This window comes from Nyctibius grandis, chromosome 27 (genome assembly GCF_013368605.1).
Source record: "Nyctibius grandis isolate bNycGra1 chromosome 27, bNycGra1.pri, whole genome shotgun sequence".
Classification (NCBI taxonomy): Eukaryota; Metazoa; Chordata; class Aves; order Nyctibiiformes; family Nyctibiidae; genus Nyctibius; species Nyctibius grandis.
The window spans coordinates 5,916,302-5,944,149 of record NC_090684.1 but is presented as its reverse complement, the minus strand read 5'-3'; the positions used below and the strand labels follow the sequence as shown (position 1 = coordinate 5,944,149).

The following is a 27,848-nucleotide window of genomic DNA, read 5'->3' as shown; positions in this document are numbered from 1 at the left end:
TTCCATGATAGCTTTTTGCATCCTTTGGCTTCAGGCCATTTAAAATATGTCACGCTGCTATCTCCACTCAGGAAGGTCTGTATTTTAAGAAGTTACTCTTTAAGACTGGAAGAATCTAATTACTGAAAACACTCCATGAGCTGGTTGTTAGTTAGAAATATATCGCTGCATTTTATTTATTACCATTTACTTTCATCAGAAGAGACAGATTTTGCTGAAGTTAACCCTGTTTGCAGGAATAAATATGGATCATTTGATATTCTGTACTTAAACACACAAGGTGAATTTCCTTTGAAAAAAGCACTGGCTACCCCAGGTTTATACTTCCCCAGTCTTAAAATAACATCATACGATAAGAAAGAGATACCATCACCTAGATTTGGAGGAATTCAAAATGCTGCTACTGCTGGAATACCCTCGGCTGCACATGGCAGACTTCCACCTCTGTGCTAAGTCTTCCTTTATAGTCAATCGAAAGAAACGCATGCTGCTAGAGCGCAGCCCACCTCCTCCTGCATCGCACATCGACACGCCCCAGGAACGTCTGTTTTCCCCCACTAACTGCAGAAGGAATCTAGGGGACTTGTGCAGCAAAGCTGTCTCCATCAGGGCATGTGTAAACTTAGCTGAGCAGAACCAGAGGGATGGATTTGATGTGAATGTGTCTCAGCCCAACGCTCTTTTTTGCATGGGATTCACGTTACAGAACCTACTGCAAGTGGCTACCGGGCTGTCGTTCCCTCTATACACAGAGGCTTAGGGACTGAGATTAGTAGCCGAGGTGACTACCGAAGAAAAAAGCTGAGATGCTGAAAAGACAAGTAGAAAATTATGAAACTAAATTTAACCTACAATCAATTCAACCTACAATCAATTTAACCTACAATCAATTTAACCTACAATCCAGTGATGACTCAGTTCAAAACCTTAAGATGGAGCAGGGGCAGCAGCCTGGAACTCCCCATAGCACCTAAGAAACCCTTCTTACACCCCCACCATCACCACCACGTGAGACCTGCTGACAGAGGAGGACCGACACACACCGGCACTCTGCTCACTAACCTTCTGCGCTCCCTGGCTTCCTCAGCTGAGAAGTCCTTTCCTGTGGTTGAGGCAGCACCGGCATTCGCAATACCGTTAGCAGAGCCGAGTATGGCACGGTTTGTGATTACACCTAGGGGGGTGCTAGCAGAGATGGCCTCTGTATTTTTCTCTACAGCAGAATCAGTTTGTTGCCTGAAAGGGGCTCTGAAATAGAGAAGACATAATGGAAAGCAAAGCAATTGAACTCAGCTGCTGACCGAGACCAGCCATCTCGAGGGAGCATCGACAGTTCATCCTCCCCGTTCTAGACTCCTGGTTTTGTACAGAACAGCACACATTAAAACTGAGCTTTTAAAAACTTGTAGAAGAATAAGCAGGAGGAATTAATAGTCTTCATATCCCTGTTTGCAGCAAAAATGATTAGAAAATGTACCTGGTGAATAAGCAGAAGGAACGAACTCCAAGAGCTTGTACCCTGAATGCCCACGAGCAGCCTGAGCAACACGTTGTGTCTCTAACAGGGTAGCGAGAGGGCACACTGACCACTCCAGCGAGTGAAGAAGCTAAGGTCCCATACGGGCTGTTAACTGCCTACTGAAAGGGTCCAACACAACCATGCTGGGATTTATCAGCACTTCCCGCGTGGAAGCACACTGCCAATCCATACTCCACTCCAGAATTCAGACCTTCCAACCCAACTGCTGGTTTTCTGCAGCGTTATTCTCCGCTGTGAGCCGTTACCTGGTATATTGGCGGGCTGATGCAGTAGTGTTCGCACCGAGAGATGTGGGACAGGAAGAGACAGGTTGCCACGGGGTGCCCAATGAGGTAGATGACCCAATGGTAGTGGGTGAGGTAGCTAGAGATGTATTGCGACTGGCTGAAATGTAGGGACTGCTGAGGTCACTACTTCTACCAAATGAAGCACTGTAAAACATCACAAAATCACGTCCTTCAGAGCACAGTAAATATTCAACAGAACATCACCACAGCTGGGCTCTCAGCTGGAAAGGGAGCAGGTATGACATCTTAGCAAAACGTAGGGAAGGAGATTAGAGCACGCTGGAGCTGCTGCAGGCCGCTGACGCAGGCTAGCGCTAGCAGAACCCTTCTTAGCTAAGCCCAGCCGAGTTTCAGCGAGAGAATAATGGTGTGGAGGTGAATCGGTGAAGATCGGGGAAGGGAAAAACCCTACCGCAGTGAAAGCGGCGCACACAGAGCACCCCTGTGCACTGGGGAAAGGTGGAAACAATGAGCAAGGATGAGGTTGCTTAAAGCAGGGGAGGAGAGAGGGACATAAGCAGGTCTGGCTGCATCACCTCCTAAGGATGCCCACGACTTCCAGTTTTAAGACCTTGTTTTCAGTGGCTTAAACCTTTGGCAAAGATGATCAGTTCAGGCTTTGATTTTCTTTAATTTGGCACAAACTCTGTATTTCTGGAAAATAGCTAGCAAAACTGTCCAAAAAATATCAAGAATGAGCAAGGGAAATACATATTTTGCCAGTTCAGAACAAAACCCTTAAAACCATTATTATTGAAAAGCTGTAAGTGTTTAAGTGCTCAAACTTTGGACAAGAGACAGAAGAAAAGGAGAAGGGCTCTCATATGAGGATGTACCCTTTCACTTTTTCAGAGAAAATCCACCCTAAGTGGGAGAAGTTGCACACCTCTAAAAACAGAAGTGAAGAAATCTGGCAAAATCTCCTTATCGCATGTGCCAGAGCCCCAAATACAGGCTGCTCGTTGCCTGCACAGAGCACACAAGCACGCATACATGATCTAGGGCCCTGCCACGCCTTTCCCAGCAACTGGTATTCCTGGTTGCTACTGGTCAGACTGGGCTGTCTGCAGGATCAAAGGCTAGGAAGGCTGGAAGGCTGCCTCTCACCTCCTGCATCCTAATGACTCCCACGCCAGTGCACATGGAGGAAAGCGGTTGCACCAGGAATAAAAGCTGACCTAGAGGAAAAGCAGACAGGAACAAAGAGCTGCAGGTTTATGGGAAAGCCAGGGACAGACTGGAACTGGAAGTCAACACTAGAGCAAGAGTCAGAGAGAGCAGCCCAAGGCTGAAATAAAACTTGAAAGGGGAAGGACAACAGCCAAGGACAGGAGATGGGAGGAAGGATCCAGTCCAATTTACAAATCAGTTTGATATGCCAAGGCCCCCAGCCAGCCCAGAACAAGCAGCTGGTCCCCAGACAGCCAAAGGAGAGGATGGGGCATCCTAGAAGGCCTCCACAGGGAGGAACCTTACATTTGGGCTCTTCAGTTGATGGCTCCTTGCCATATCCAGGTCACAAAGGAACAAGTAAGTTATTGTCACCAGGTAGCAACCTCCACCGGACCCTAAACAAAGCTTCCTCTGGAAAGCCAGCCCCTGCCTGGAGCACGGGGGAGCAGGACGTACTGTTGGAAGCAAGTGCCTCCCCTTCTTGGCTCTGCACCAGAGGAAAAGGCCAAGCCCTGGAGATGGGCTGGGAGGAGAGTGAGAGCTGGGAGCTAAGCCTGGCTGGTGCGGGCGTGCAGAGCAAGCAGCAGTGAAGTTGCAGAAATGAGTGTAGTGAGGAGATGGTGGCAGTGGAACGTGCGCCGGGGAAGGAACAAGAGGAGCGGCAGGAGGAAAGGTGGTGGCAACCCTGGGGGGAGCAGGGTTGATGTAGCACCATCCTAGCAGAGCCCAAGGCGCAGAGGCTGGGGCGTGTGGGGTGGCTGCAAAAAAGAGAAGGAACTTGGTCAGGAATGGAGGACACAAGGGGGTTATTAAGTAAGACCTGACAAGAAGGGAAAAGTAATGGGTGAAAAGGGGAGACAAGGGGATTGAAGCAGCACCAGGTGCCTGGGAGAGCAGAGATGTGGGGGAGCTGAGAGGGGAAGGAGGAGGAGGAATGGAGGAGAAGAGCATGGTGATGGCATCGTGCCAACTCCTACACACCCCGGGTCGGAGAAACGCGGTGCTGAGGCATCACACACACACTCCTGCTCACAAGAAGGGAGCAAAGGCATTGCCAGCTCTGTAGGAATTCACCTCCCCGCCCTGTCACCTTGCATGAGTGGCATTACACACTCTGAGGAGGACTCTAAGGCATTTATTCAATTGTTCATATTTGATCTGAACAGGACCAGAAAATTGCAAGAAAAAGGTTATCCCGGGAATCTGGTTAATCAACAGCTGTGCTCATGTGAATCTGTAAAAGGGAGGATCATGAATTTATGCTAAAGAATTCAACACTAGAAATATAAAAAAGGCACTGACACACTGCTACTCGTCCTCTAACATAATCACCATAACATAACCATCAGGGAACAAGGAATGAAATGGAAAGCAACATTTCAAATCAATAAAAAGAAATCCTTCTGGAAACAGCTGAGGCGTGTAGAATCCAAAATCTTAAAAACCTTCAAAACCTTAAAAAGGTTCCACATGTGCTAATAAAAAAGGTTTGCACAAAACACTAACTATTTTTTCTAACACACTGCCACAGGGCATTGCAGGGATCAAAATAGGATTTGCTTATGGTAGTTGGCCACAGCGGTGGCTATTAAGAACAACGGTTAAGTATAACCCCTGGCTCCAAAATTCATGATTGCTGGAAGCAAGGAGAGTGTGGGAGGTAGAAGACTGCTCTGAAGTTATCCTGGCTTTTCAATTTGTCCTTCAAAACCAGTTGCTGTCAGAAACAGTCTGGACCTCATGGACTGTTGGCCTGACTCGCTGTGATGCTTTTTATGTGAACAAAACCAGTAAGAAGGCATATATGCAAATATGTAAAATGAAGTAGGAACTAACTGTGTGAAGAAGTGATTTCATTCTGGTGTGCATGATCCCTTCCTGTGACGCACCACTTATGGCTGATGTCAAAGGAAGGACGCTGAATTAATTCAATCAGCTATGCCAGTTTTCCTCCAAATCCTTTAATATACAGGCAAAGTGTTTTCTTCACTGAAAAGGTTGTCAAGCGCTGGCACAGGCTGCCCAGGGCAGTGGGGGAGTCCCCATCCCTGGAGGGATTTAAAAGCCGTGTAGATGTGGTGCTGAGGGCCATGGGTTAGTGGTGGCCTTGGCAGTGCTGGGTTAACGGTTGGACTCGATGATCTCAAAGGTCCTTTCCAACCCAAACGATTCTACGATTCTATGAAGTGAACTGCTGTTTGAAGGCCAATATGCACCAAAATGGAGAACAGGCTGTCAGAACAGGGTTCTGTGAATTTTTGGGCTAGTGGCACACCCACAGAGAAAGCAGAATGAATGGCAGTCCCTACCACTACAGCGAGTGCTTTAACATTTGCTTCAACTAAAGCTGAAGAACATTTGCAACATTGCTGCAAGTTATTTTGTTTGGTTTTAGAAGAAAAGCCATTTTCAACATCTTCAGATGATCTGTTGCTGTTGTTTACTCTTTGTTTGCAGGTCACATAAAGCACTTACAGAACACAACTAGGTATCTTCATGGAGATTAGTTAAATGCTAAGGTAAAGGGCAAGTGGAGATGTACAGAAGCCATCCTCTCGGTAACACCCAAGTATGTCATGTTCACTTTAACTCCTCTCTTAGAATGAGCTTTTCTTTTGAAGTTGTGTTCAGAGTTTTGTTAATACTTGGAAATGACAAAGAGCTCATCCTTAACAGGCAACCAGGTTCCCTTCCTCATCTTAGAGCCTGATGCACAAGGCTGGAGACATCAGAGGTTCAATATGATTATATTTAATTTCCCTGTGCTCTCCTATAGAAAACCATATGGGATAGAGATCAAACTGATCATGGTTTTACTGTTTGTTCATAAAATGCAAAAACAACTGATCTCTTTGAAAAAAGTACACTTTATTCCTACCTGGCAAAGCTATTCTGTGTAATTGCTTGTAAACCAACACTCCCCTGTGAAAGGCCAGAATTCAGCCTTTGTGACAAGAAATCAGTATTAGCGAAATACCACTGCCAGCCAAAACCTTCGCTAGTCTCTGTACAGTTGAAGCAAGGAAATACAGCATGACTATGTGAATGTAATACTAAATCTGGTTCTGGATTAGCTGAGATACACAGGCAATGTTTGTACAATTTCAACGGGCAGCCATGTGAGTGACTGGACTGTCTCAGACTAGGGAACAGTAAGGCATGCCAGCTGCAAGAGGCAAAATTTTTCCAGTGTAATCAGCTGCGGCTCGTCGGGACTGCCTTTAGAGAGAGACAAGCTATGGAGGTTGGCCTGTCATCATGTCCCAGGATAGATGTGAAGTCACTGGAATGGATCAGCAGGTCAGGAGAAGTCTACTGCTTGAAGTGGCTGTTTCACCTTTTGTGGCAATGGGTCTGTACGTGCTCAGCAATTGGACAGACACATCCTCGAGCACAACTTACCTCTGCCAGCATAGTACTAGAACAAAAAAAATCCACCTCTTCCCAAGTATCTCAAGCACTTGTTCCATCTTCAGGACAGTTATTTAGTTCAGGGTCTAGAATTTGGTGAAACACAATCTAAAACCTTGAAATATTTCTGCCCTTTTCCTTAAGCACAGATCAAATGGCTTTTCAGTGCGACATGTTTATACATGATGTTTTGATGGTTTCCAGTATTAGCTAAAATAAAGGGGAGGTGATGGCACTGTACTTGCACAAAGGGCTGATCCTCCTTCTCCACAACTGAGATGAAAACCCAGTAATGTTTTATTTGCCGTAACAGAGCAGGGCATTCATTCAGCTCATTCAGAGAGAGCCATTATCGAGTACTTCAAGGAAACCGAGCCTCTGCCTTCCAAAGGGGTGAAAGATACTGACAATTTAAGAAGTTATGCACAGGATTGCTTTCCTGATTCTGCTTGAGTAGTTTACCAACAATAAGCCTCTACATTTTCACACACACTGTGCAGAAACTGCTTCCTTACTGCCACATGAAAACGGCTGGAGTCATCAGTCTTACTCTTTAGCAAGTGCTTAAGTCACGCACAAGAACACTGCCACTTTTCTGATAATGATGCCATAAACATGGACTAATATAAACCGAAATTAGAGATAAGCTACAACTTACCTGTCAATAGCTATTTGAACAATGCTTACAGACTGTAATTACTTTATTCTCTTTTTATGATCTATTTTGGTTTTATTATCTAATCATAGTACTAGCATAAAACTGCGAAAACACTTTGCATTTGAATTACGTGAACAAGAGTATTTAAATTCAGTTCAGCAATTTACAAATCAACAAAAATGATGGCCTTTAAAAGCACTATTTAGCATGACAAATGTCAGCAAATCTTAATTTTTATTTCCTGCTCTCAGCAGAAGAGGGTCCCGAGGCCAGTTACACTGACGCAGCAAGCAGCAAGCAGGAGGGTGAAGTTTGGGAGGCATGTTAAGAGTAGAACTGCCTGCTTGGGAACCCGTGTAAGACAGAACTGGACATACCTTTTCAAGTAGGTAGACACATAGGTAGTAGGTGCACTAGAATGGGGAGTTTCGTTTCCCTTTGATTCATCCCTCCACGGCTGCCGGGTGTAAGAGCCGCTCCGCACTAGGTTAACAGCTGATTCTCTAAGGCAGGAGAGAGCACAAGGTTTGTTTAGAAAAACTTTCGGAGTCTGCTTTTGGGTCCTTTACAGTTCCACACCACAAATCCTTCCCTTACACCTAGGTGCACCATTGTTCACAGGTGACACAACTCACTGAAATACCTCTTTAGCCTTACCATCAGTTTCTGTTGTTGCCAGCTGTATTACTTAAGAATCACCAGATCATGTAATGTTTTGCAGAAAGGGGAATAAGATCCTTTTAGTCAGAAAACTTGCAATTGAAATTTAGATTGCCCGTAAAAGTAATGTAACATATTAAATAACGTTATTTGATATTATCTCTGCCATCTTGTATCAAACAACATTGCATAAATGGACAGATATTGCAACTGCAGTGGAAGTTTTTATGCTCCAAGGTATCCAGGCAATGACAGTAAAGCAATTCAGCGTGGCAAATGCTTTGCTATACTTAGCAGCAGAAAACAACAAACAGAATATGCGGCAATATCTAAAACTACTTGACAAGTTATCTGTAAATTACTAGTAGCCCTACTTATCACAGTTATCTGAAATCAGGGCTCCTTTTCCTCATACACACTTTGGCAGTGTGTCCCATCCTTTTCTGGTCTTGGACAGGACCTCAAGCTTGTAACGCAACACAAACCCATTCACTTGTCAGCCTGCAATTATTTCTCATTTTCCAATTGCCGTGTCCATGCTGATGCCCTTTCAGACACCTGTGGGTCCCATGAAGTGAAACTCAGCTGTTTTGAAAGGAAAGAACATTGGGAAAAATCTGTACTACACAGTATGTCTGGGCACCATCTGTTCATGCAGGCCAATTCTCCTCACTCCCTACTTCACCAAGCAAAGGACACTTCTCAGCAGTCAGCTGGATATGCCACTCAATACAAGCCACTGCCAAAACCTGCTCAAGCTTATCAGCAGACACAAATTGTCTGCTAAACTCCAAATCACAGTGACTGGCTCAGATTAAGAACGCAGCAAAAGATCAGCAAAGAATCTCAAACTGTGTTGAAATTCTCTCAGGGTGGTCACCTGCTGTGACTTCTTCACAATAATTACAGTTCACAATGACTTCTCTATACATGTGCCTTTCTACCACGATCGTGGGAGTGGCTGGAAATGAGGCTAAGCTCAAATATTACTCTTTCTAGCACAAACTGTGAAGAATCTGTTTGCAGAGATTAGCCACTCAAATATACCTTGAGGTACTAGATATTTATCCCATTTATATTGTGGTTCTGTTCAGGGGCAACTGCACACATTCAGAACCCCTGCAATGGAAACAGTTCCATACACAAGAGAGTTCACAAACTCAAGTGAATCAAGAAGTGACAGATGTGTAAACAAAGGGACTGAAGGTGACTATTGAGCAAGTGACAGAAGTACAAGTGTAGGTGCCAGCTACAAAGTGAGGCACTTGCATAAAAAAGGAAAAAATCTGCATAAATCTAGTTTCCCGGATGAAGACCATATATGTATCAATACACGGGCGAGAAACCAGCCTGTTGCCCTCCTCACCTAAATGAAAAGCAACGTACCAGAACTTCCAGATCAGAGATAGCGCTCGAAATTGTGTGCTTGGGACCACTGTGAAAATGTAAGCAGCGTGAATATAGAACAAAGGTATTCTGGAGGAACTACCAACAGGGCAGAAGCTGAGCATTACGTTCAGTCAGTCTCACCTGTTTTCTTTTTCTTCTATATCACTTGTACTGCTTAGTCTTCTGGGGGCTATGGTGGCGAGATAGCTCTTGTTGTCCTTATCCTGGTGAGGCAAAAGAAGTATTTCAGCTGCACATCTGTTACACTTCAAGCACGTTCAGTGACAACTAAATTCACGTTCAAATTTCTTCAACGAAGAAAGCATTCTCCTGTCTAGGGACAACTGGTTTAAGGCATTTTCTTGGGCAACACATACCACAGCATAACAGTGTAAGTTCTGAAAATGATTTCCTGAAGAGTATGCTAGTGAATAAAAGCAGCTTCGAACTAGAACTACTTATAAATCATGGAATCAGAGAATAGTTTGGGTTGGAAGGGACCTTTAAAGGTCATCTAGTTCAACCCCCCTGCAACAAGCAGGGACATCTTCCACCAGATCAGGTTGCTCAGAGCCCCATCCAACCTGACCTTGAATGTTTCCAGGGATGGGGCATCTACCCATGGGCAGCAAAGTCACAGCTAGTGAATACGTGGGAAGGGATCCACAAATACAGCTGGTGGATACAGAAGGAATCCATATAGATGACAGTGAAGGAGAATTTCCACTGCAGGTATGTGCTGCTGTCTGGATTAGATATTTTCTGGTACAGAACAGGCCGTGCCAGACTGGCAGCCCTTGTTCACGGGCAGCCTGCTCCAAACTGAGCAGGAATTAGGTCAAAGGAGCACCGAACTCCAGTTCTGCAAAAACAACTGATAGGACAGGAATAATTTTCAAAAGAAAAGAAAAAAGAAAGAATGAAAGAAATCTAAATTTGTTACGGATACAAAACCCAGCAATACCTCCAAATGAAAGGGAAAGGGTCTTAAACCTGTGAGGTAAAGTCTGCTCAACTAGGATGCACTGAGACGTCTTTGCTGAAAGCCAAACCTTTTCTTTGTTGTCTAATAACGCAGATATCCGAGGACTTGACGAAGAACGGTAGATAGAAGAAGTCTTATCTCTCTGCGCCTCACGAGTAGCAGCTACTTCACTCAACATGTTGTGACTGCCAGTCTTCCGTAGTCCCAGCCGCCACGACGAAGGTGACTCATCCTTCTGCTCGTCTGACTTGCTGAGCCAACTGAACTGTGGAGGAGAAAAAGGGACACTTGGAAGAAGCAAGAGCACTGCAAGGCACAATCTAAGTTCTGAAAATGTTTCAACAAGCCCCAGTTTTTGCTGGGCAACACTTGTAAGATGGAGTGACTTTGATTTCGTGTTTAGCTTTAATTACAGGACATAGCTCAAGGTGAACTCACAGGGAGGCAAACTGCTGTAGTGCCCTCATCCCCAAGGACAGACGATGAAAGAAATCTCGTGTCATTGTGCAGCTCCCTTCGCCTACACAATGTCCTCCTCCAGCTTTGCAGAAAGAGTATAAGGAACAATGAAGCTTTTCTTAGCAGCCATTTAGGAAGGGGAAATTATTCAATAAAGGCAGAAAACAAAAAAAGTAACTGACTCTTTTGGGACTAGCTGCAAATAAAACCCTTACACAGATCAAACTGGAGAGAGTCCAGGAGAAGCCATTAGGATCATCAGGGAGCTGGAGCACACAACACGTAAAGGGAGAGACTGAGAAACCTGGCTTGTTCAGCGTGGAAAAGAGAAGGCAAAGAAAGGATTTAACTGCTCTGCTGCTTGGAGGGTGGGGTTTACAGAGGATATGGAACCAGACTTCTTCTCAACAGTCTACAGTGAAAGAAGAAGGAGGAATAGACAAGTTCCAACATGGGAAACCCCAACTGACATGAAGGAAGACATATCTCCTGGTAGGAGCCATGCTGCACTGGGACAAGGAGCAAGAGAGTGGGGCACCTCCATCCTCAGAGACTTTTCAATGCTCAGCTGAGCTCAGGTAGTTCAAAGGACCATGACATAGGCTTGAAGTTGGCTCTGCTTCGAGCAAGAGGTTGGAGTACAGGCTTGCAGAGGCCCGTTCTAGCTTAAACATTTCTATGGTCAGGTAACTGCGTATTCTACACATACTACAGAATGGACCTTCCTGCTTTTTGTTACATGAGGCACTTCTGACAAGTATATATTATTCCTCAAATACACAACTGCTTCAATGTACAGCTTCAGTTACAGTTCTCAAGTCGTACAAAAAGATGCCTACTGCCATTCAAGCATGGAGCCTGGGCACAGCAAGAGATACTTCGACAAAGACAGGGGCTCAACACTGAGTTGTACAGGAAATAAAGCAAACAAAACATTAGGAATTATTGGAAAAGAATAGAACAGAATCACAGACTGCTTTGGGTTGGAAGGGACCTTAAAGATCATCCAGTTCCAACCCCCTGCCATGGGCAGGGACACCTTCCACCAGACCAGGTTGCTCCAAGCCCCATCCAACCTGGCCTTCAACACTGCCAGGGAGGGGGCAGCCACAGCTGCTCTGGGCAACCTGGGCCAGGGTCTCACCACCCTCACAGCAAAGAATTTCTTCCTAATATCTAACCTAAATCTCCCCTCTTTCAGTTAAAAACCATTACCCCTTGTCCTATCACTACAAGAATATGAAACACAACACCATGATGTCTCTGTTACTGCAGGGTACAATCACACCTCTGATATCATGCACAGCTCAGCTCCACAGCTCAGAAGCAGCATAGAAGAAAGGGAAGAGATTCAGAGAGAGGCAACAAGAATGAGCAGAGCAAGAGAGCTTTTGTATGAGGAGTTATTCAGTGTATCAGTAGTCTTCAGGCTGAGATATGACCAAGGCACACAAAATCCTCAGTGGCACATAGAAGGGTGAATAAGGATCCATTATTCCTTGTTCCTTCTCATAAAGGAACTAGGGGCTGCAAACAAAACCAGCGTGTAGCAGGCTTAAAGAAACAGGTCCAGGAAGCTCTGTGTAATATGTAATTAAGCTGAAGAACCCTTTGCCACTGGACATTACAGGATCCCAAACATTATGGGCTCTCAAAAAGTGACTGAGTAAATTCATATAGGAAAAGTCTACCTGGGGGTACTGAACACAACAAAATACCTCAGGTTCAGCAAGTCCCTGAAATGCAAAATGCTAGAAGGTGGGAGAGAAGTCCAGCTAGATTTTGTCTCTTCTAGTATCTTTTGATGGTCACTGTCAAGGGCAGGATACTGGAGTAGACAAGGCTTTCGGTCAAAGCTGATTTAAGCATTATTATACCATATTCTACGTAAAAAAAACATCTGTCATTATCCAGAAGCTACTGGGGAGCTCTGCCTTCAAACTCACTGACTCAAGACTGCAAAGATAAAATTATCACTGCAGTATTTTAGCAGTGTTTCTTAGCTAATGTTAATTTTACTGCAGATGCACAGAGCTAATCTCCTGTACTCCACTGATTCTAGCACTTCCAGTCTACTGAGCTACACAGCTCTAACACTTTAACACAGTTTTGACTCTTTCCTCAGAAAAAGCTCAAATCCACAGTAAAAGCTGCTTGCTGTACTTTCTGAACAACACAGGAACAGCGAATATTAATAAGTCCACAAATGCAGGGCAACACAAGCACTTGTTTTCCCATATACAACCCAATCTGATAATTACAGAAGAATCAAACATGTAAGAGAAGGTAAAGTAGCTGATCGTAAGTGATTGAGGTCAAATTAATAACTGCTTTGCACACAGGCCCTCTTCTATACCCTAACAGCCTTATTCCAGGTTAAACAGCTCAAATGAGTGAGAACAACACTCCGCAGCTGGGAAAAGGTTAACTGAAGTGCTCACACTTCCCAGTATCCTTCTACCTTTAATACTTCCCCTGCTAAGTCAGCCTGAGTTGAACAACGCCCAGAGGAGCTCTATTTCATTTGATCTGGACGAGAAGTTAGACTTAGTATGATGTTAAAAATAAAAAATTGTGACTAAGAAAGAAACATTTTCCCTCTAACAGGTACCCAGCGCTTCAGGCTTTGGCAAGGTGCCTGCATTGTACAGCTGTCCTCCATATTCTGGTGCAAAAAGAAACCAGAAGCATAAGATACCAGTCCTCAGCAGAACGCAGAGTCTCCTGGTGCCATCTAGCTGAGTGACGTGAGAGCTGGAGAATTCAGATAAGATTTCAGTAACTCTACTTCACCTTTAAAAAGCTTTCATAGCCTAGCTATCTAGTCAGATGCAAACTTTATCCTCTCTGTTTACTGGGCCGTAACATCATGCCACTGAATCAACTGAGTTTGGCAAGACGGAGGCACTTTAGATGACAATGCCAAATTCACTGTTGATAGGTCAGCAGGAACCAGCTTTGGTGAAAGATCTCCTGCTGGTAAGAGATTGGCATCAACTATCTCGGAATGGACTGTGACACAAAGCAAGGTTTCTCTTGTGAACAGCACAATTTGCTTCAGAGGGTTAGAGGTTGAAGAGGAACCTTATTGTACAAACACCCTCCTTTGTGCCAGTCCTATCCTGCTGTTAACACAGCATCTTTATCGATATCGCATGCTATCGTGCTTTCCTAAATTCACCTCTTACAGCTCCTCTGAAAATCAGTTTCAGAGCATCCATTTCCCAGAAAAACCTACTGCTTTTCAGCTCTGTTGGAGTCCCCATTGATTCCAAATTCACTTACTCTTCTGGCAGATGCAGTGAAGGAGTTGGGCTCGGGTGGTGGTATTTGCTCAGTGATGCTAGGCCTGGTTTCATGGCTGGAGTGGTTGGCAAAGGGCTCTTCCTTCCTTTCTACAATTTTAAACAAGAAGAGAAACCAAACGTTTCAGTATCGCACTTCCAAGGCCCTGCTTCACAAGCACAGTGTGCACTAAACTCAAGGTCAGAGTTGCTGTGACCTCAGTACACCTTAGACCATAAAGATGATGTCAGCCGAGGCTGACCAGGGCTTTCTGCAAGGAGGCTTTCTACTTCCTAAAAATATGATGGATACATTTGCCAGGCAAAGCTTTGGAACTCCATCCCCACAGACAAGCAAGATCTTTGCAGAAAGCACCTTAAGGAGGACAAACAGATTTTTTTGTTTATTCACAATTTTGTTTCCTCTCAGGGATTGTTCTTCCCTTGTAACCCTCAGGAAGACAAGCAGAACACACCACTCCTGCTGTGGTACATGAGCACGTGTTACAGCACGCGGCCCCGAGCAGGCCTGGTCATGGATTTCATTGCACGGTTCTGCTGCAGTTGCTTATGCTGGTGGGCAGAATACCTGGTCTTCTACAGCAAAATCCATTTTTCTACACAAAGCTAGGGCTGATTCCCAACAAAAACCTTTAAGAGGGCTCCAAGCAAGCTAAGCAAACACTATCAAAGCTCACAGCTGGCTCCCTGCTTGTTAGACAAGTGCAACCATCCAATATTAATTTTTTTTTTGTACCTATGCATCATGCTTGACATAAGAACATCCAGCAGACGTTACCGGGGGAGAGTAAGCAGAACTATGTCTCAGGCAATAGATTCACTTGATGGGAGTGCACAGGGCTCTAAGGCAGACTATTTACCAAACACAGCCACGTGCAAGGTGCCTACACCAACAATGTTTTCCTCTCACAGCTATGAGTGCCTCATACAATCATGGTTTGGAAAAAACAAAGTCATTTTAAGTGTAACCACCCGAACAGTACTAGCTAAAGATCTCATATTACATATAAAAAGCAGTTTGTATGGAGCATCTGTGAGGGTGGCACCTTGGAGCATGAAGGTGAATCTTTCTGAAACAAATGTTCTCGCTCCTACAATATATGATTCAAAGGGCACAGAAAACAGAAATGAGCAAGCCAAGAGAAACATTTAAAAATTACAGGCAATTAGCAGGACTGACAGATCCAGAATCAAGGAGGTCTGCATGACAGTGAAGTCTCAGCCACCTTCCCCTCTCTTTGTGTTCTCTCAGAACTTCCATCACTCATCTAAACAGAGTATTTCCTTTCCTGAGCCTAACACACAGATGCACTGCACTTCATCATAGAATCGTTTTGGTTGGAAAGGACCTTTGAGATCATCGAGTCCAACCGTTAACCCAGCACTGCCAAGGCCACCACTAACCCATGGCCCTCAGCACCACATCTACACGGCTTTTAAATCCCCCCAGGGGTGGGGACTCCACCACTGCCCTGGGCAGCCTGTGCCAGCGCTTGACAACCCTTTCAGGGAAGAAATTGTCCCTGATCTCCAATCTAAACCTCCCCTGGTGCAACTTGAGGCCGTTTCCTCTCATCCTATCGCTCGTTACCTGGGAGAAGAGACCGACCCCCACCTCACTACGCTCGCCTTTCAGGTAGTTGTAAAGAGCGAGAAGGTCTCCCCTCAGCCTCCTCTGTTCACTTTCGAACAGCCCTTTTAGGAAGGGGCAGTAGATCACCAACTTCTCCTCGCAGGCCTGACTTGGCATTCAGCAATCCATGGAAACACACAGACAAATAAATTACATGCTTGCTATTTGGGGATTCCTTGAGAATGAAGGCTGTAAAACACAGCAGAACCCTCGACACTGGGGAGAACCCTCCCGGAAGGGGAGAACGGACCCAACCTGAGAGCCAGCAGGCTTTACAGGCTGGGCTAGATGGTGACTGGTAGCCCGTTCTGGAAGTTTGGAGTACAGAGGTCAACTTTTAAGGTCAAGCCTAATTACAAGGGCACAAGCTTAAGTGGTAATGACAGGTTGGAAAGAACTCTGACTGTGAGCAATGTGACCAAAAGGAGTCAATCACAGAAGAAGGACAGGGAAAAGTACCTTGTACCAGCAGCGTGAGAGACTGCATGACCACAGGCATCGTTGTCTTTAGGGGAGGATCCCACATGTCATTTTACTAAAATTTCAGCAATAAAAATGACAAATTCCAATCAAGGGAAACAGGTCAGGATTAGCTCAATCTCCCCAAAACAAATTCGGTGAGACTGAAAATTTAGTTCTGTAATTTGACATAAATGTCATTTTTCTTAAGGGTGTTTTGGGGGGTTTCTTGTTTTGTTAAAGCTTCCCTGGCCTGCTTTAATTCACAATAATTACCTGTTGTAATAGTTACCATCACAGATAATGACCACAGAATTTTATACTGATCTTTCTCTTGTTTATATACAACCCGATGCCAAACTGTTAATTGTCCTCAAGACGAATAAAATGCCATTACTGCACTTAGCTTCTTTTGTTTGAAGAACACAAATTTCTTACAGACTGTAAGAAACATGGTATTCTCTGAGGCACTCCAGCAATTTCACTGCTCATCTCTTCAAATTTCTTCTCCTCCCACAGTCTCTGCAAATTCCACAAATCTATTGCAACCTGAGACCCTTCAAAACATACCTCAAAATAAACTTCTGTGTTATAGTCCCAGCTTCTACTTTGTCTCACCTTACTCTCAGTTACCAAAGGAGTTAAATTTTTTTTTCATTTAAAAAGATCACTCATAACAATATTGCAGCTTTTTTTTTTCCCCCCTTCATCTGGACTTTGAGCACTTTAGGACAACAGGCATCTTCTATCTGTCCAGCACTGCTTATAATCACAGAGCCATGTGAATATTAAATCTCAGAAGAAAATGGAGTAAGGAAATAATTTCCATGTTTTCAAAAAAATGCCTCATATACCCATACAAGCATTTAAAATGTCTAGCAGATAATAAAGCATAACTGTTCTTAAGATTGTGTTTTAAACGAGTAATACCGTGACATTCATAATTTTCTATGAAAAAAATTCATCCCTATTTTTCTTTGGAATCCTCCTATAACATGTGGGAGGATGTTATCATCTCATGAACCTTGTTTTAAAAAGACTACCAAAAATGTGCACCCCATTCACATCTGCAATAACTGACAGCTACATCTACATCCAGCTGGGCAAGTTCATGTTCGGTTTATTAGAGATTTGAGAAGTTTACAAGATAAGGTTTCAATTCGGATTGAAATTTCTCAAAGGAGGCAATAATCTCTCTAGGAGAGGAGAGCACAGGTAACAACGCCTGAAGCTTGATGCTTAATGATTACTTAATGGTTTTTGTCTTTGATTTGTTTTAGCTTCAGTGGTTGGAAATAGATTAGTATAATGTGCTTTGCTCAGTGAATTAACTCAATAAAAAGACCTGCTCTGGCTTTACACAACATTTAATGCCGAGTGCTGTGGCACTTTCCTTGCTGAAGGATCCTGCGCTGTTCCTGAATCACTTAAACACCACATAGCTCCACTTCTTAGAGCTATGCATATGTTAGAGGTGTTTTGGTCAAGTTGCTACCATGTTTACAAGAACTGGCACACACCTACACAGGGCTGCTCTCTAGTAAAACCCTGATATATGGAGTAAATAAATGTGACTTCTGCTGCACGCCTGTTTCTACCACTGACTTCTCCACCTCATTTGCTTGATATAAAAGCCCAAAGATTATTTCACAGTGTTACTGCCATACCCAAATAGTTTTTCTAACTACCAGCTCTGCAAAGACCAGGCAGGATTCTCAACACCTCTCATACTGAGATAAACATCGTAATTGATAAAATTACAACACAGGTGACAATTTTACCAGTACAAGAAGCAGGACAAAACTTTAAATTACACTTCCCTGCAAAGATTTACTTATTAATGTACTGGGATACAGGCCAAGCAAGCTGATGTTAAAAGAAGTTTAACCATGAAACACATCATAGTCCAAGATCCATCTCTCTTTGCAGAAATATTAAGTACAAGTAAGTCTTGGCTTACTGTAAAATCAAGTATCTTTAGTTAAACTTTCTGTGCTGCACATATACACTGTTCAAACTAATGAAGGAAGCCGTAGTAATTATGGAAAAGGAATGAGATTGAAAGGAAGGAAGCAGGATGCCAGCAATATGCTATAATGTAAAGGTTAACATGACTCTGATGTACTTAATCCTTATTTTCCACTACGTTCTGCAGTTATTATAGATAACAGAAAAAAGTTCCTCATCTCTATAATTACCCAGAACAGCTTCAGCCCTTCATTTCATTTCTCTAATCCAAATACAACAGGCTATTACCTTCCTACGTGTTCAATTGCATTTCTACCATCTTGCAGTAACTGAAGTGTTCATCCTGAAATTGGTTAACGAGAAAAAACCTGCTGTTTAAGAACAACCTGTGAACAACGTGTTACCCGAAATTCAAGTGAGCTGGAAGTAGAAATTAAAATACTATCTGCAGCTTTTTTTTGGGGGAAAAATTATGCTGACTTGGGAGTCAGCATTTAGATCAGCTTTTTTAGCTACAGTTCTCCATATTCTATACATACACACTGGAAGTAAGATTTTCAGGATGTCTGTAACAACTAAGCAAAAAAACCCCAAAGCAGCTCTCAAACTGATTCCCTAATATTGCTAGGCTAATTATTAAATACAAGACTGTACTAAGTCTTACCTGACTCCTTTTCAGCATCTGATTCTGAAACCTCATCTTCTTCAGCTTCTTCCTCTTCTTCAGAACTAGAACTGCTGGAGTCCTTGTTCTCTTCCTCCATCTCCATGGACTTCAGCGTGTCTTCCTCATAAAGAATCTTCTCTTTGCTGTAAGATATAGAAATTTTAAGGACTACCAGGCGAGCGAGTTATTTCTGAGTTCTACTTCTCAGGAACACACAGACATGATTTGCTACATACAGAACAAGCAAAAGGACAAAATCCATCTACAGACTCAACATCCCAGCACTTCCAGCACTGCCCATTTGCCACGGATTCCAATGCCAGTCTCACGTTTTCTAAATTTGCAATCATTTCTCGGACCAAAAAAAAAATGTGGCGTCTCTTTCCCTAGTGCAACACAACCCATCGGCTGGGCTGTACTGCTCTGTGCATCTGCAAAGACGCAGTTCCCAGCCCAAAAGCCAAATCCATACTCAGCAAGAGCAGAAGCTGGGGGACCGAGCACCAGCCCAACCCCTTGTTCTACCATTCAGTGGGTATGTTAAGAACCAGCTAAAATTGTATTTAAGAGACCTCAAATTTAAAAGAAACCATGAAATGAGCATGAGCAGCAGCAAACTGCTTTTAAACCAGCTGAGGCCAGCTGCCTGCTAACAGATGAAGCCGGCCTCCCGTCACACTCTGTGCAGCCCCTTTTCAATGAAGAGGAAAGAAACGTACTTGGTGAAGAGTCCGCTCTGAGGCTTGCCATTCATGTCGGCTTCAATTAGCTTATTCCTCGTCTCCTTCTCGCTTCGCAACTGTCAAAAAGTCCAAGTAGATTGGAGAAAGAATGAAATGAGACATCTTAACAAGCCACCTCAACACAACCCGATAATTACCACAGCATAAGGTCATCCCAGCCTCGTTACATGAAAAATAATGTGGATTTGTTAACAAGCCAATTAAACAGATGCACATGTACAAGAGCACTGGATGTCTTGGACTAGAGCCACGTAAGGGCACAGCTCCACACCCAGCACGTCCTTAGGCTCAAGCTCCAATTTAACAAAACCTCCGGAGAAGTCTGCAGCAGGCCCGCTGAGACCCGGAGCGAAATCCTGACCTCCACAGGCCCGCCCTGCATCTGCCCACGCAGACACAGCGCTGGAGGTATGTCCACGTGTGGTCGTATGCCCATGAGATCAGGCAAGATTCAGCTTAAGATTTGCTGCCTCCGTAGCTATTATTGACTTGCTCTCAGAGGAAAGCGTTCACGTATGCCCTGCACAGGCGACCGACGGATCTCCCACAAGGATGGGTCACCTCGTAAATCTCTCACATGCCAGCGTGTCACACCTGCAATCATCACAGCAACTGAAATCTTTTGCCCAGAGAGCAGCAATGTGCACTTTGTCACCACTGATGGACAAAACAGTAAGCAAAAAATTGTTTCATACCTTCTAGAAACACAGAGACAGCTGAGGTAGAAAAAGGGATGGCAATTAGAGGCTCACTTCTAAGGCTGTCTCTTTTGTGTCACGTCTAGGCTAGTCATTCTCTTGTGATAGGAGCTGACACCAGGCACAAGGCAAAAGCTCTGCAAATTCTGAATGAAAGCTACATGGAGTCCAGCCAAGAGCCAAAATTTGGGGTACAGCATGTCGTTAAACAGAAGAAACTGCTGGAGCACAGCAAAGGGAAGTGCAGGAAACAGCCTGCTCCTTTCAAAGGTAATTCAGAGGTTGGGAAAAAATCAACTCAAATCAAATTAATTGCTTCCAGTAAACAAAATCCCCTCTTCTCTCCAAGAACAGTAGCAAATCTTTTAGCAAGGACAGCATATTGTTCTGCTACAAGCTTTAGATTTAAAAAAAATCTGATTTGAGAACCATTTTGAAATGAAATAATGTGCTTAGAGGAATGTCATGGAACTGCCAATTTCATCTTCAACAAATGTAAGTTTTCTATTTTAAGCGATAAAAATGGCACATGATAAACACACGTGATAAGATGGCATTTCTATTAAAAAATCATAACTACTAAAAAAAAAGTGTGATAAAATCTGGATTCTTCTTTTCTTCCCAGTTCTACTATAGCTTGCTACACTCATTTAATAAATGGAGAAGGCCTTTATATAGTGCTACTATATAGAGAACAAGGGGGGTTGCTAACCCCTGTGAAGCCGGCCCAAAAATGGGCTAGCACCCATCAAAAAAAAGATTCTTGTCATTCTTTTTCTTTTTCTTTTCTTCCAAGGAGTGCAATTATCTGCAAAATCCTGGGGTAGTGAGATAGGAGGAAATCCAAAATACAACACGGCTAGTATTTATCAACACCTCATTTAGGAAGAAGCTGATTAATTTTTAAAAAGTTTCTGTGAATGTTAAGGAAGCTATTTAAGGATGACAGCAGCTGTGTTATGATCAGAGCTTGAGTTCTACCACCCACATTGTCAGTTCCTCAAAATACTTCACTGGGGTTTATCAGCAGTGTTCTCATTATGTCTGTTTCTGAATCCAATGTTTTAAATGATACTTTCCGATTTTTTATTTTTTGAAAGAAAGTTGGATTGTTTTTTGGAAGCACTCAAATGAGATAACTGAGAAGACGAGATGAAATAGGAAAAAATGCAATCAAAAAACCAAATTTCTGGCTTGACGACTGGCTTTACTTTGATCAAGATATATTTTTGCTTTCCTTTTTTATGCCAATTTTCTGCTTATAACCCCTGCCAATATTTCCATTGCATTATGAAATGGCATGTGGCATTTGAATGGCAAATGAAAGGTTTCAAAATCAGCAATTTTTTTAGCCCAGAATTCCCTGAAGTTCATAATTTCTTCTCACTCAATCAAAAGTCTCCCTGTTGTAAGAAAGGCAGACATGGTAACAAATCTCTTTCTCAACACTGACAGTGTATTTCCTTAGACACAAACACGAAGCAGACTTGGGTAATCACTCATTAAGAAAAAAGCAGTTTGATGCTAGAGAGCTTGCCAGCTAACAAAGGACTACAGAATAATAACAATTCCGAAGATGAACTATACATCCCTTACCAGTTTACATCATTCTGCATGTCAGCACACTACTGACCTTCTTGATGCAGTCATCCAGTTTTCTAGATTTCTAGCCATTAAATATATTGGTGTAATTAAAGATTCCAAATGACTAACATAAAAAAATAGCTGGGCCTCAGCTTCATGCGTCTGTTGATGCCATATGTCTTAGAGAACACCCGTGCGTGAAAAGGTAATTGGAGAGGTGGAAAATGATCTGCCAGAAACTCACCACAGTCTGTTTCTTCTGCAGCATTTCTAAATGCTCAACCAGCCCCTCATCAGCCACGTCGAATGGTGTCTGGCCCTGATGCGATAAGAGAAGACAAGAGGATATCTGATATGCATGGTGTTAATATTCAAAAAAGCGCTATTTACCAGTGAAGAACAAAAGTGAACATGCTCCACACCCTCCCTCCCCAAACGCTGAGTAACATACTCTGTTTCACTCCAGAGTAGGGAAAGCCATGCGACAGTGATGGGAGTTTTATGACTCAATCCATGATCAGAGCAACCTTAACCATGGAAGTGCAGTTCCCCGATTGCTGCTGCTCAAATCTAACAGCCAGGACTAATATATTTGAGTTTCCAGGTTTCTAAAAAGGACACTCTTGTACTGAGAAGGAATGCGATCGACCTGTTCTACTGTATCATCGTCTACTTGAACCTCCTGAAAGGCTGCCAATCCTCCGCAGGCCAAAAAATCTGGGAGCCATTTCCACATCCATGGGCATTTACAAAATAAATTAAACCAGAAAAATAACTTTGGGGCACAAAACAAGAAATCAGTTACATTTTCACCATAACTAAAGCTATAATAACCATTCTATTAACAACACATAATGAAACCTGATGGCTAGGGATCAAATAAATACAGGTTGCCTTGGCCATCTGACCTAGCAAGGTAACAAGCCTTGACTGGAAAGAGCAGCAAATATCACTGTGTCTGTTTCTTTTCAAGTCTAGCACAATACAAAACCCACACACATTCTGAACGCTTTGGAAAAGCACCTGATGGCACTTAAAAAAGATACCCCATGTTTTGGATGCCAAAGAGCTCACCACCCTAAAATGGCTCCTCATAGAGCCGTTTCTTTCCCATCAGTTTCCAGTACAGACAGATGCACTCAAACCGTACAGTGCCACATTCCTCTCATCAAATTCTCGCCTGCTTTCATTCCCCGGTGCTGTTCCAAGCACACACAACCTCATTTCCTCCTCCAGAAGCAGCCACGGTACAACTGAATCTGCTCCAGCAGGAAGCCGTTCACAGACACTGCCCAAACATCATAGCAGGGAGGGGAACACAAAGAACAACCCTGGACAAGCAGACGTCAGCTCTTGAAAATCCAGGGGCTCTTCAAGGAAAAACTTCTATTAGGATGGAAGAGGAATTTTTTTCTCCTTTTTTTTTCTTCCATCCTATTTTTCTTTACTAATTTCGCAGGAATCTGAGTCAATTTTTCAATTTTCCTTTTTATGACCGATATAGTAGAACAGGAAAGATTTAAAGCTGCCAGTTCCTCAAGGGTTCACTAGTTTTCAATGCCTTATACCTTAATATTAGCATATTATTTTGCACTCCAAGACTGTCGTCTTTAATTTGTCAGGATTACTCTAAAACAGGAAGACACAGACTAGCCCCCATCCTTTCTTACAATCTTGGTCCTAAAGTTTAATCACTGATCTTTTCCAGTAACACTTGAAATCTTTTCTGCCTTCCTCCAGTCAAGATCTTTTATTTTCTGATGCTTTTAAAGGCTCCAGTGCACATGCCAGGAGAACTGCTCACCGTGTAACTTTGTCATGGCATTGGATCAAGTGGTAGGCAATAAAGTTAATATTCGTCTGGCTATAAAATACATTGCACAAGTTGTGCCAACCTCCGTGTGTACTAACCAGCTTGTTCCTGATGTCCATATCGCACAGGGCCTCGGCCAGGATGGAGCAAGCCTCCTTCACTCCCCAGTGCGCAGCGGCATGCAGCGGAGTCCAGCCATCATTGTCCTGGACATTCAAATTAAACCCAGCCTGGATCAAGAGCCTGAGGAAAGAAACAATATTGATTTCTGCCCACCCGAGAATGACTTCTTGACACAGAAGAGCTCACACCGTGAGCCACAGAGTAGGTAACATGGTTTGCAATAAGCCAGTAGGTTCTTAACTTGTTTGTTCACCTGAGCAACACCCCACTCCATGTGCTTGCAACTGTAACAGAAAAGCGCGGTAAACGAAAAGTGACTGCGCTGTAAAACCTGCTGGAATGTGCCTAATTGATAAGGTTCCCTTTCAGCATGTCCTAAACTGGGAGAACACCTTAATTTCTGATCTGGCATTGGTGACCCAGTCTGAACTCCTGCTCCAGCGGAGGACAGACGCCAGGCTCGCGCAGGCACTAAGCAAACAGCATCTCTGCAGACTGCCGTCGCCGTGAGAAGGAGCCAAGCACAGCACCTGGCATGAAAAGGACATTTGGTAACTGGAGCTCAGTCTGGGCTCTACCAGAGAACAAGGGCACACTGCAGGAATGGTCCATAAGGAGACAATGCCAGCAGGACTGCCAGGTAAGATGCAGTGACATTACTGCGATTGACAGATGCAAAATTTTTAAGTTAAATAATGCAGATTTCAGTTAAACAACACAAAACGCATTTTTGCGGACTAGTCCTTGCACGGTTAAAGCAAATCTTCCCCCAGTGAACCTGCCTGGGAACACCCTGGCATCACATTTAGTGCTGTGCACCTTCTACCCACCCCCTTCTCTCTCAGACAAGAGCGCTCGTGCTGCATAGCATCTGGAGCTTGAATATTTAAAACCCAAACAAACAGAAGAGGGTCAATTGTAGTCTGAAGCTTCAGAGACATATGCACACTGGTACACCAGCGATCAGATGAAAGCACTGAGCGGCTCATATATCAAAACTACTATCCAAGTTGCTTAAATATTGAAGAACATCCCAGGGGAATTCTGCAAGTCTGGTAAAACTGCTACTGAAAGTTTCCATCGTGGGAAATCCCACCACCCAGAGCCACCTTTCTGCAGCACAAGGGAAATCCAGCACGACCCCAGAATGGCACCAACAGTTTTGAAACTCCTGCAGCTTTACACCGACGTGTTACTGTGCTAAATAAAACACAGTCATCCTATAGCAGCAGTGAGTTTCTCTGTGAAAGAAATTTTAAATTAGGTGCTGACTTTATGTTGATTTTCCAGCTGGCAAAAGGGAGGAACGTAGCTCCTAAGAGACTCAAGGTCACAGACACGTTCCATGTCTCATTTGAGAGTTAGCTAGCTCCTGGCTTCCAGCCCCTTTGGTTTAAGACGCTGAAGCTTTTTATTTGAACTTACAGGGTGGCCATAAAATACACAAGAGCGAAACAAATGTCAGCTCTCCGTGAGATCTGTTTATCATTATAACAATTAATGCCAAGGAGCAGCTGTCCAGGACTAGTCACCCTGCAAACAGCGAATGCAGCCTTCACTGACGAGTACTGGATATACAACCCTCCACTGAAAGTCCACGGGACCAACACCTCAAATTCAGGAGATATTACATTTCTGTTCCACGTGAGCTGTGTTAGATTAGTGTTCTCGGGCACGGTACAGGCACAGACAGCTTATAACTCAGTTATAAACTCTAATGAATGAATAGAAATAGGAAACATGGAGAACAACAAAATTACTAGAGCTTGATAAGAAACAGCTCTTACATATCAAGTAATGCCACTTAAAACTATGAAATTAAGGATCAAGATAGATGAACGCTTCCAGAAAGGATTTTAATGTGGGCAATAGAGTAACCTTGCTGATGTTTATGGGCAGCTCCACCCACACATAAAGAGTAGAGACAAAAGCTTTATTGTTGCAAACCTTAATTTGACCTTACCTGTAAAAATATTAGTGCTTTATTGCCAGGAAACACTACATTGGGCAAGTTTATGTTCATAATAAGCTTGTTAGTGCCAGAGCAGTAGAAGCAGAACTGTTACGTGTTGGAATCCCTCTGCCAGTGCTGACAGCTGTAGGAGCAGTAGCATTAAGGAGCAGGGGACAGTGAGATAGCGGTGGATGCTGCATTTTTCCACTAGATCAGTCATGTAAACTGTTGGGTTGTTTGTGATTGTCATGCAGCACGTATTGTCACTTTGGAGGCTGAAATTATACTTTTATGTCCTAATACTGTTTAACTTGCTAGTCCTAAAACTATTACTCTAATAGTGAAAATTAAACCTTTCAATATATGTCTCACTCTCTGAAAAGGTTTCCTCACTGTAAAGGCCTAGAGGTATGAAAGGGAATCTTCCAGTCCCTATGTATTTCTAGCTGAACCACTATGGTTGGGCACATAAATCTACAGAGCCTTTTGAGAAGCAGCAGCCTGAAAATCTCAGTATGAAACAAATATATCTCAACTATAAAGCCAGATGTGATCCTTATGAAAACCAGCCTTAATTCAGTGTATCAGCCCCAGGAAGGAGCTCCTACCTCATGACTTCAGCATAGCCCTTTGCCGCAGCAACGTGAAGAGCTGTGGCACCTGTTCGAGGCTGCTTTATATCTTCAATTCTCCCACTGTTCAGCCACTGTCGGGCATCCTGTAGCATTTGCTGCTCCTCTTCTTTTCTTGCCAGGTCTAGGTCTACACCTAAGAGGGTGAAGCACGGAAGAAGAGATTATCAAGTGAAAGCTCTCATGTACTTGTTAAACTCACCCTGTGTTTCATTTGCTATACAATATAAGTAAACTATTTGTAACCTTACAGAAAAAAAAAAAAAAAAATCAGCAAAAGCATCTTCTAGGAGTTGGGAGAACTCTTGTATCATTGACAGAGACTTCAAAGCTGACTTAAAAACCTGGAAGTTGAGCCACTTGTTGCAAACCAGCCCAACTAACTACTAGCTCAACTGTGAACTGTGAACTATGGGTGGAAGGTTTGCACTCTAAATGTGCAGTGTCCTGAATTAAACTATTCTGACAGCATAATCTACAGTGAAGATCTGAAGAGATGACCCTAAGATGTCTCCTGCAAGACCAGCATGACCCCAACCGTACTCTCCCTCAAAATTCAGTACAATCTGCAAGCTGCACATACAGAGATCTGTACTGCACCAGAGCCACTCGTGCTGGCCATGCCGAGAAATATTTAGTTAATTCCACTGAGCAGCAAACCACCAGATTCTGACAAAACACAATTCTAAATCATTTTGGGGATAGAAGGCCAAAAAACCCAAAAAAGTCTACTCTGACAGCTTAAGAGATCTGCTTTAGATGAAGTCAGATCGAGTCAGTTCAACAATACACACATCTGGTATAACAGAGAGATGGACCATGGGGCTTTCCGAGAGCAAGAGGGACAAGTTTCCCACCCTAGGAAACAACTGCTCCGATGTGGAGAGGCCAGGTGGGTCTGGCTGATGGGCTCAGTCAATTGTCACTAAACCAACAAGAGGCAAAACTATCTTAGACTTGTTTTCCTAAGTGGAGTTTTCATGGTAACGAGGTCATGTAAGGACAATAAATCGATCAGAAGTACAATACAGCTCCATACAAGATTAATCAGACTAGAGCTCACTGACTCAGGGAAAAATATGAAGGAGAAGATGACAAATCTCAAAAATCAAGAAAGGTGCTGAAGAGCAACTGTCCCTACAGATTAGTTCTTTCAGTATAAGAATGACATGATTCCCAATTAAATTATGGGGCATTAGGTTTAAAACGGAACAAAAGAAAACACTTATCAACTCAGAGTCTAAACTGTGAAACCCACTACCGCAGGATGGTGCAAAAACTAGAAATACAACTGGCTTCAGAACAAGGATCAGACAAATTTGTAGTTATTAAACATAATGCTATACATGGCAGGAGTTCCCAAGAAGGCCTGCACAAGTTCACAAAACAGAAAGCCACGGGGGATCCACGAGTACACAGAAAGCCCATCTGGCTCGGGAATTCCTTGAGGCACAGTGGCTGGAGGCTGGGAAAATGTTTGGGAGGGGAATCGTACACGCTTGTGCTGTTGTTAGTTTGCAGCAGGCGTCTGCTCACAGCCACCGCTATGACAGGCTACAGAGCTGGACGGACGCTTATTTAAAGTTTATACCACATTTACTCCAGCAGTTACGATCCTTTTAAACTGTGTCAGTGGGAAGCTTCTCGGTGGAGACAGATGGTTGTTTCAGGGCATCTTAGCAGGATGCCGCTAATGTGGTGATGCAA

General features: G+C 43.5%; 1 protein-coding gene across 8 annotated transcripts in view; it reads right to left on the bottom strand.

Moving 5' to 3' along the window:
• PPP1R12B (protein phosphatase 1 regulatory subunit 12B) overlaps positions 1 to 27,848 on the bottom strand; it is a 142,242-nt gene that overhangs the window by 76,304 nt on the left and 38,090 nt on the right. For 5 of the 8 annotated variants that reach the window (XM_068419401.1, XM_068419398.1, XM_068419400.1 and 2 more), the window contains 11 exons: positions 26,118 to 26,277; positions 23,531 to 23,675; positions 21,864 to 21,938; positions 19,314 to 19,393; positions 18,592 to 18,737; positions 13,848 to 13,957; positions 10,171 to 10,368; positions 9,260 to 9,342; positions 7,447 to 7,572; positions 1,786 to 1,971; positions 1,063 to 1,248 (listed from right to left, as the gene is read on the bottom strand). In XM_068419401.1, coding sequence (XP_068275502.1) covers positions 1,063 to 1,248; positions 1,786 to 1,971; positions 7,447 to 7,572; positions 9,260 to 9,342; positions 10,171 to 10,368; positions 13,848 to 13,957; positions 18,592 to 18,737; positions 19,314 to 19,393; positions 21,864 to 21,938; positions 23,531 to 23,675; positions 26,118 to 26,277 — 1,495 coding nt within the window. The remainder of the gene's footprint in view (positions 1 to 1,062; positions 1,249 to 1,785; positions 1,972 to 7,446; positions 7,573 to 9,259; positions 9,343 to 10,170; positions 10,369 to 13,847; positions 13,958 to 18,591; positions 18,738 to 19,313; positions 19,394 to 21,863; positions 21,939 to 23,530; positions 23,676 to 26,117; positions 26,278 to 27,848) is intronic. The other 3 variants (XM_068419403.1, XM_068419402.1, XM_068419406.1) reach the window with 2 other exon arrangements.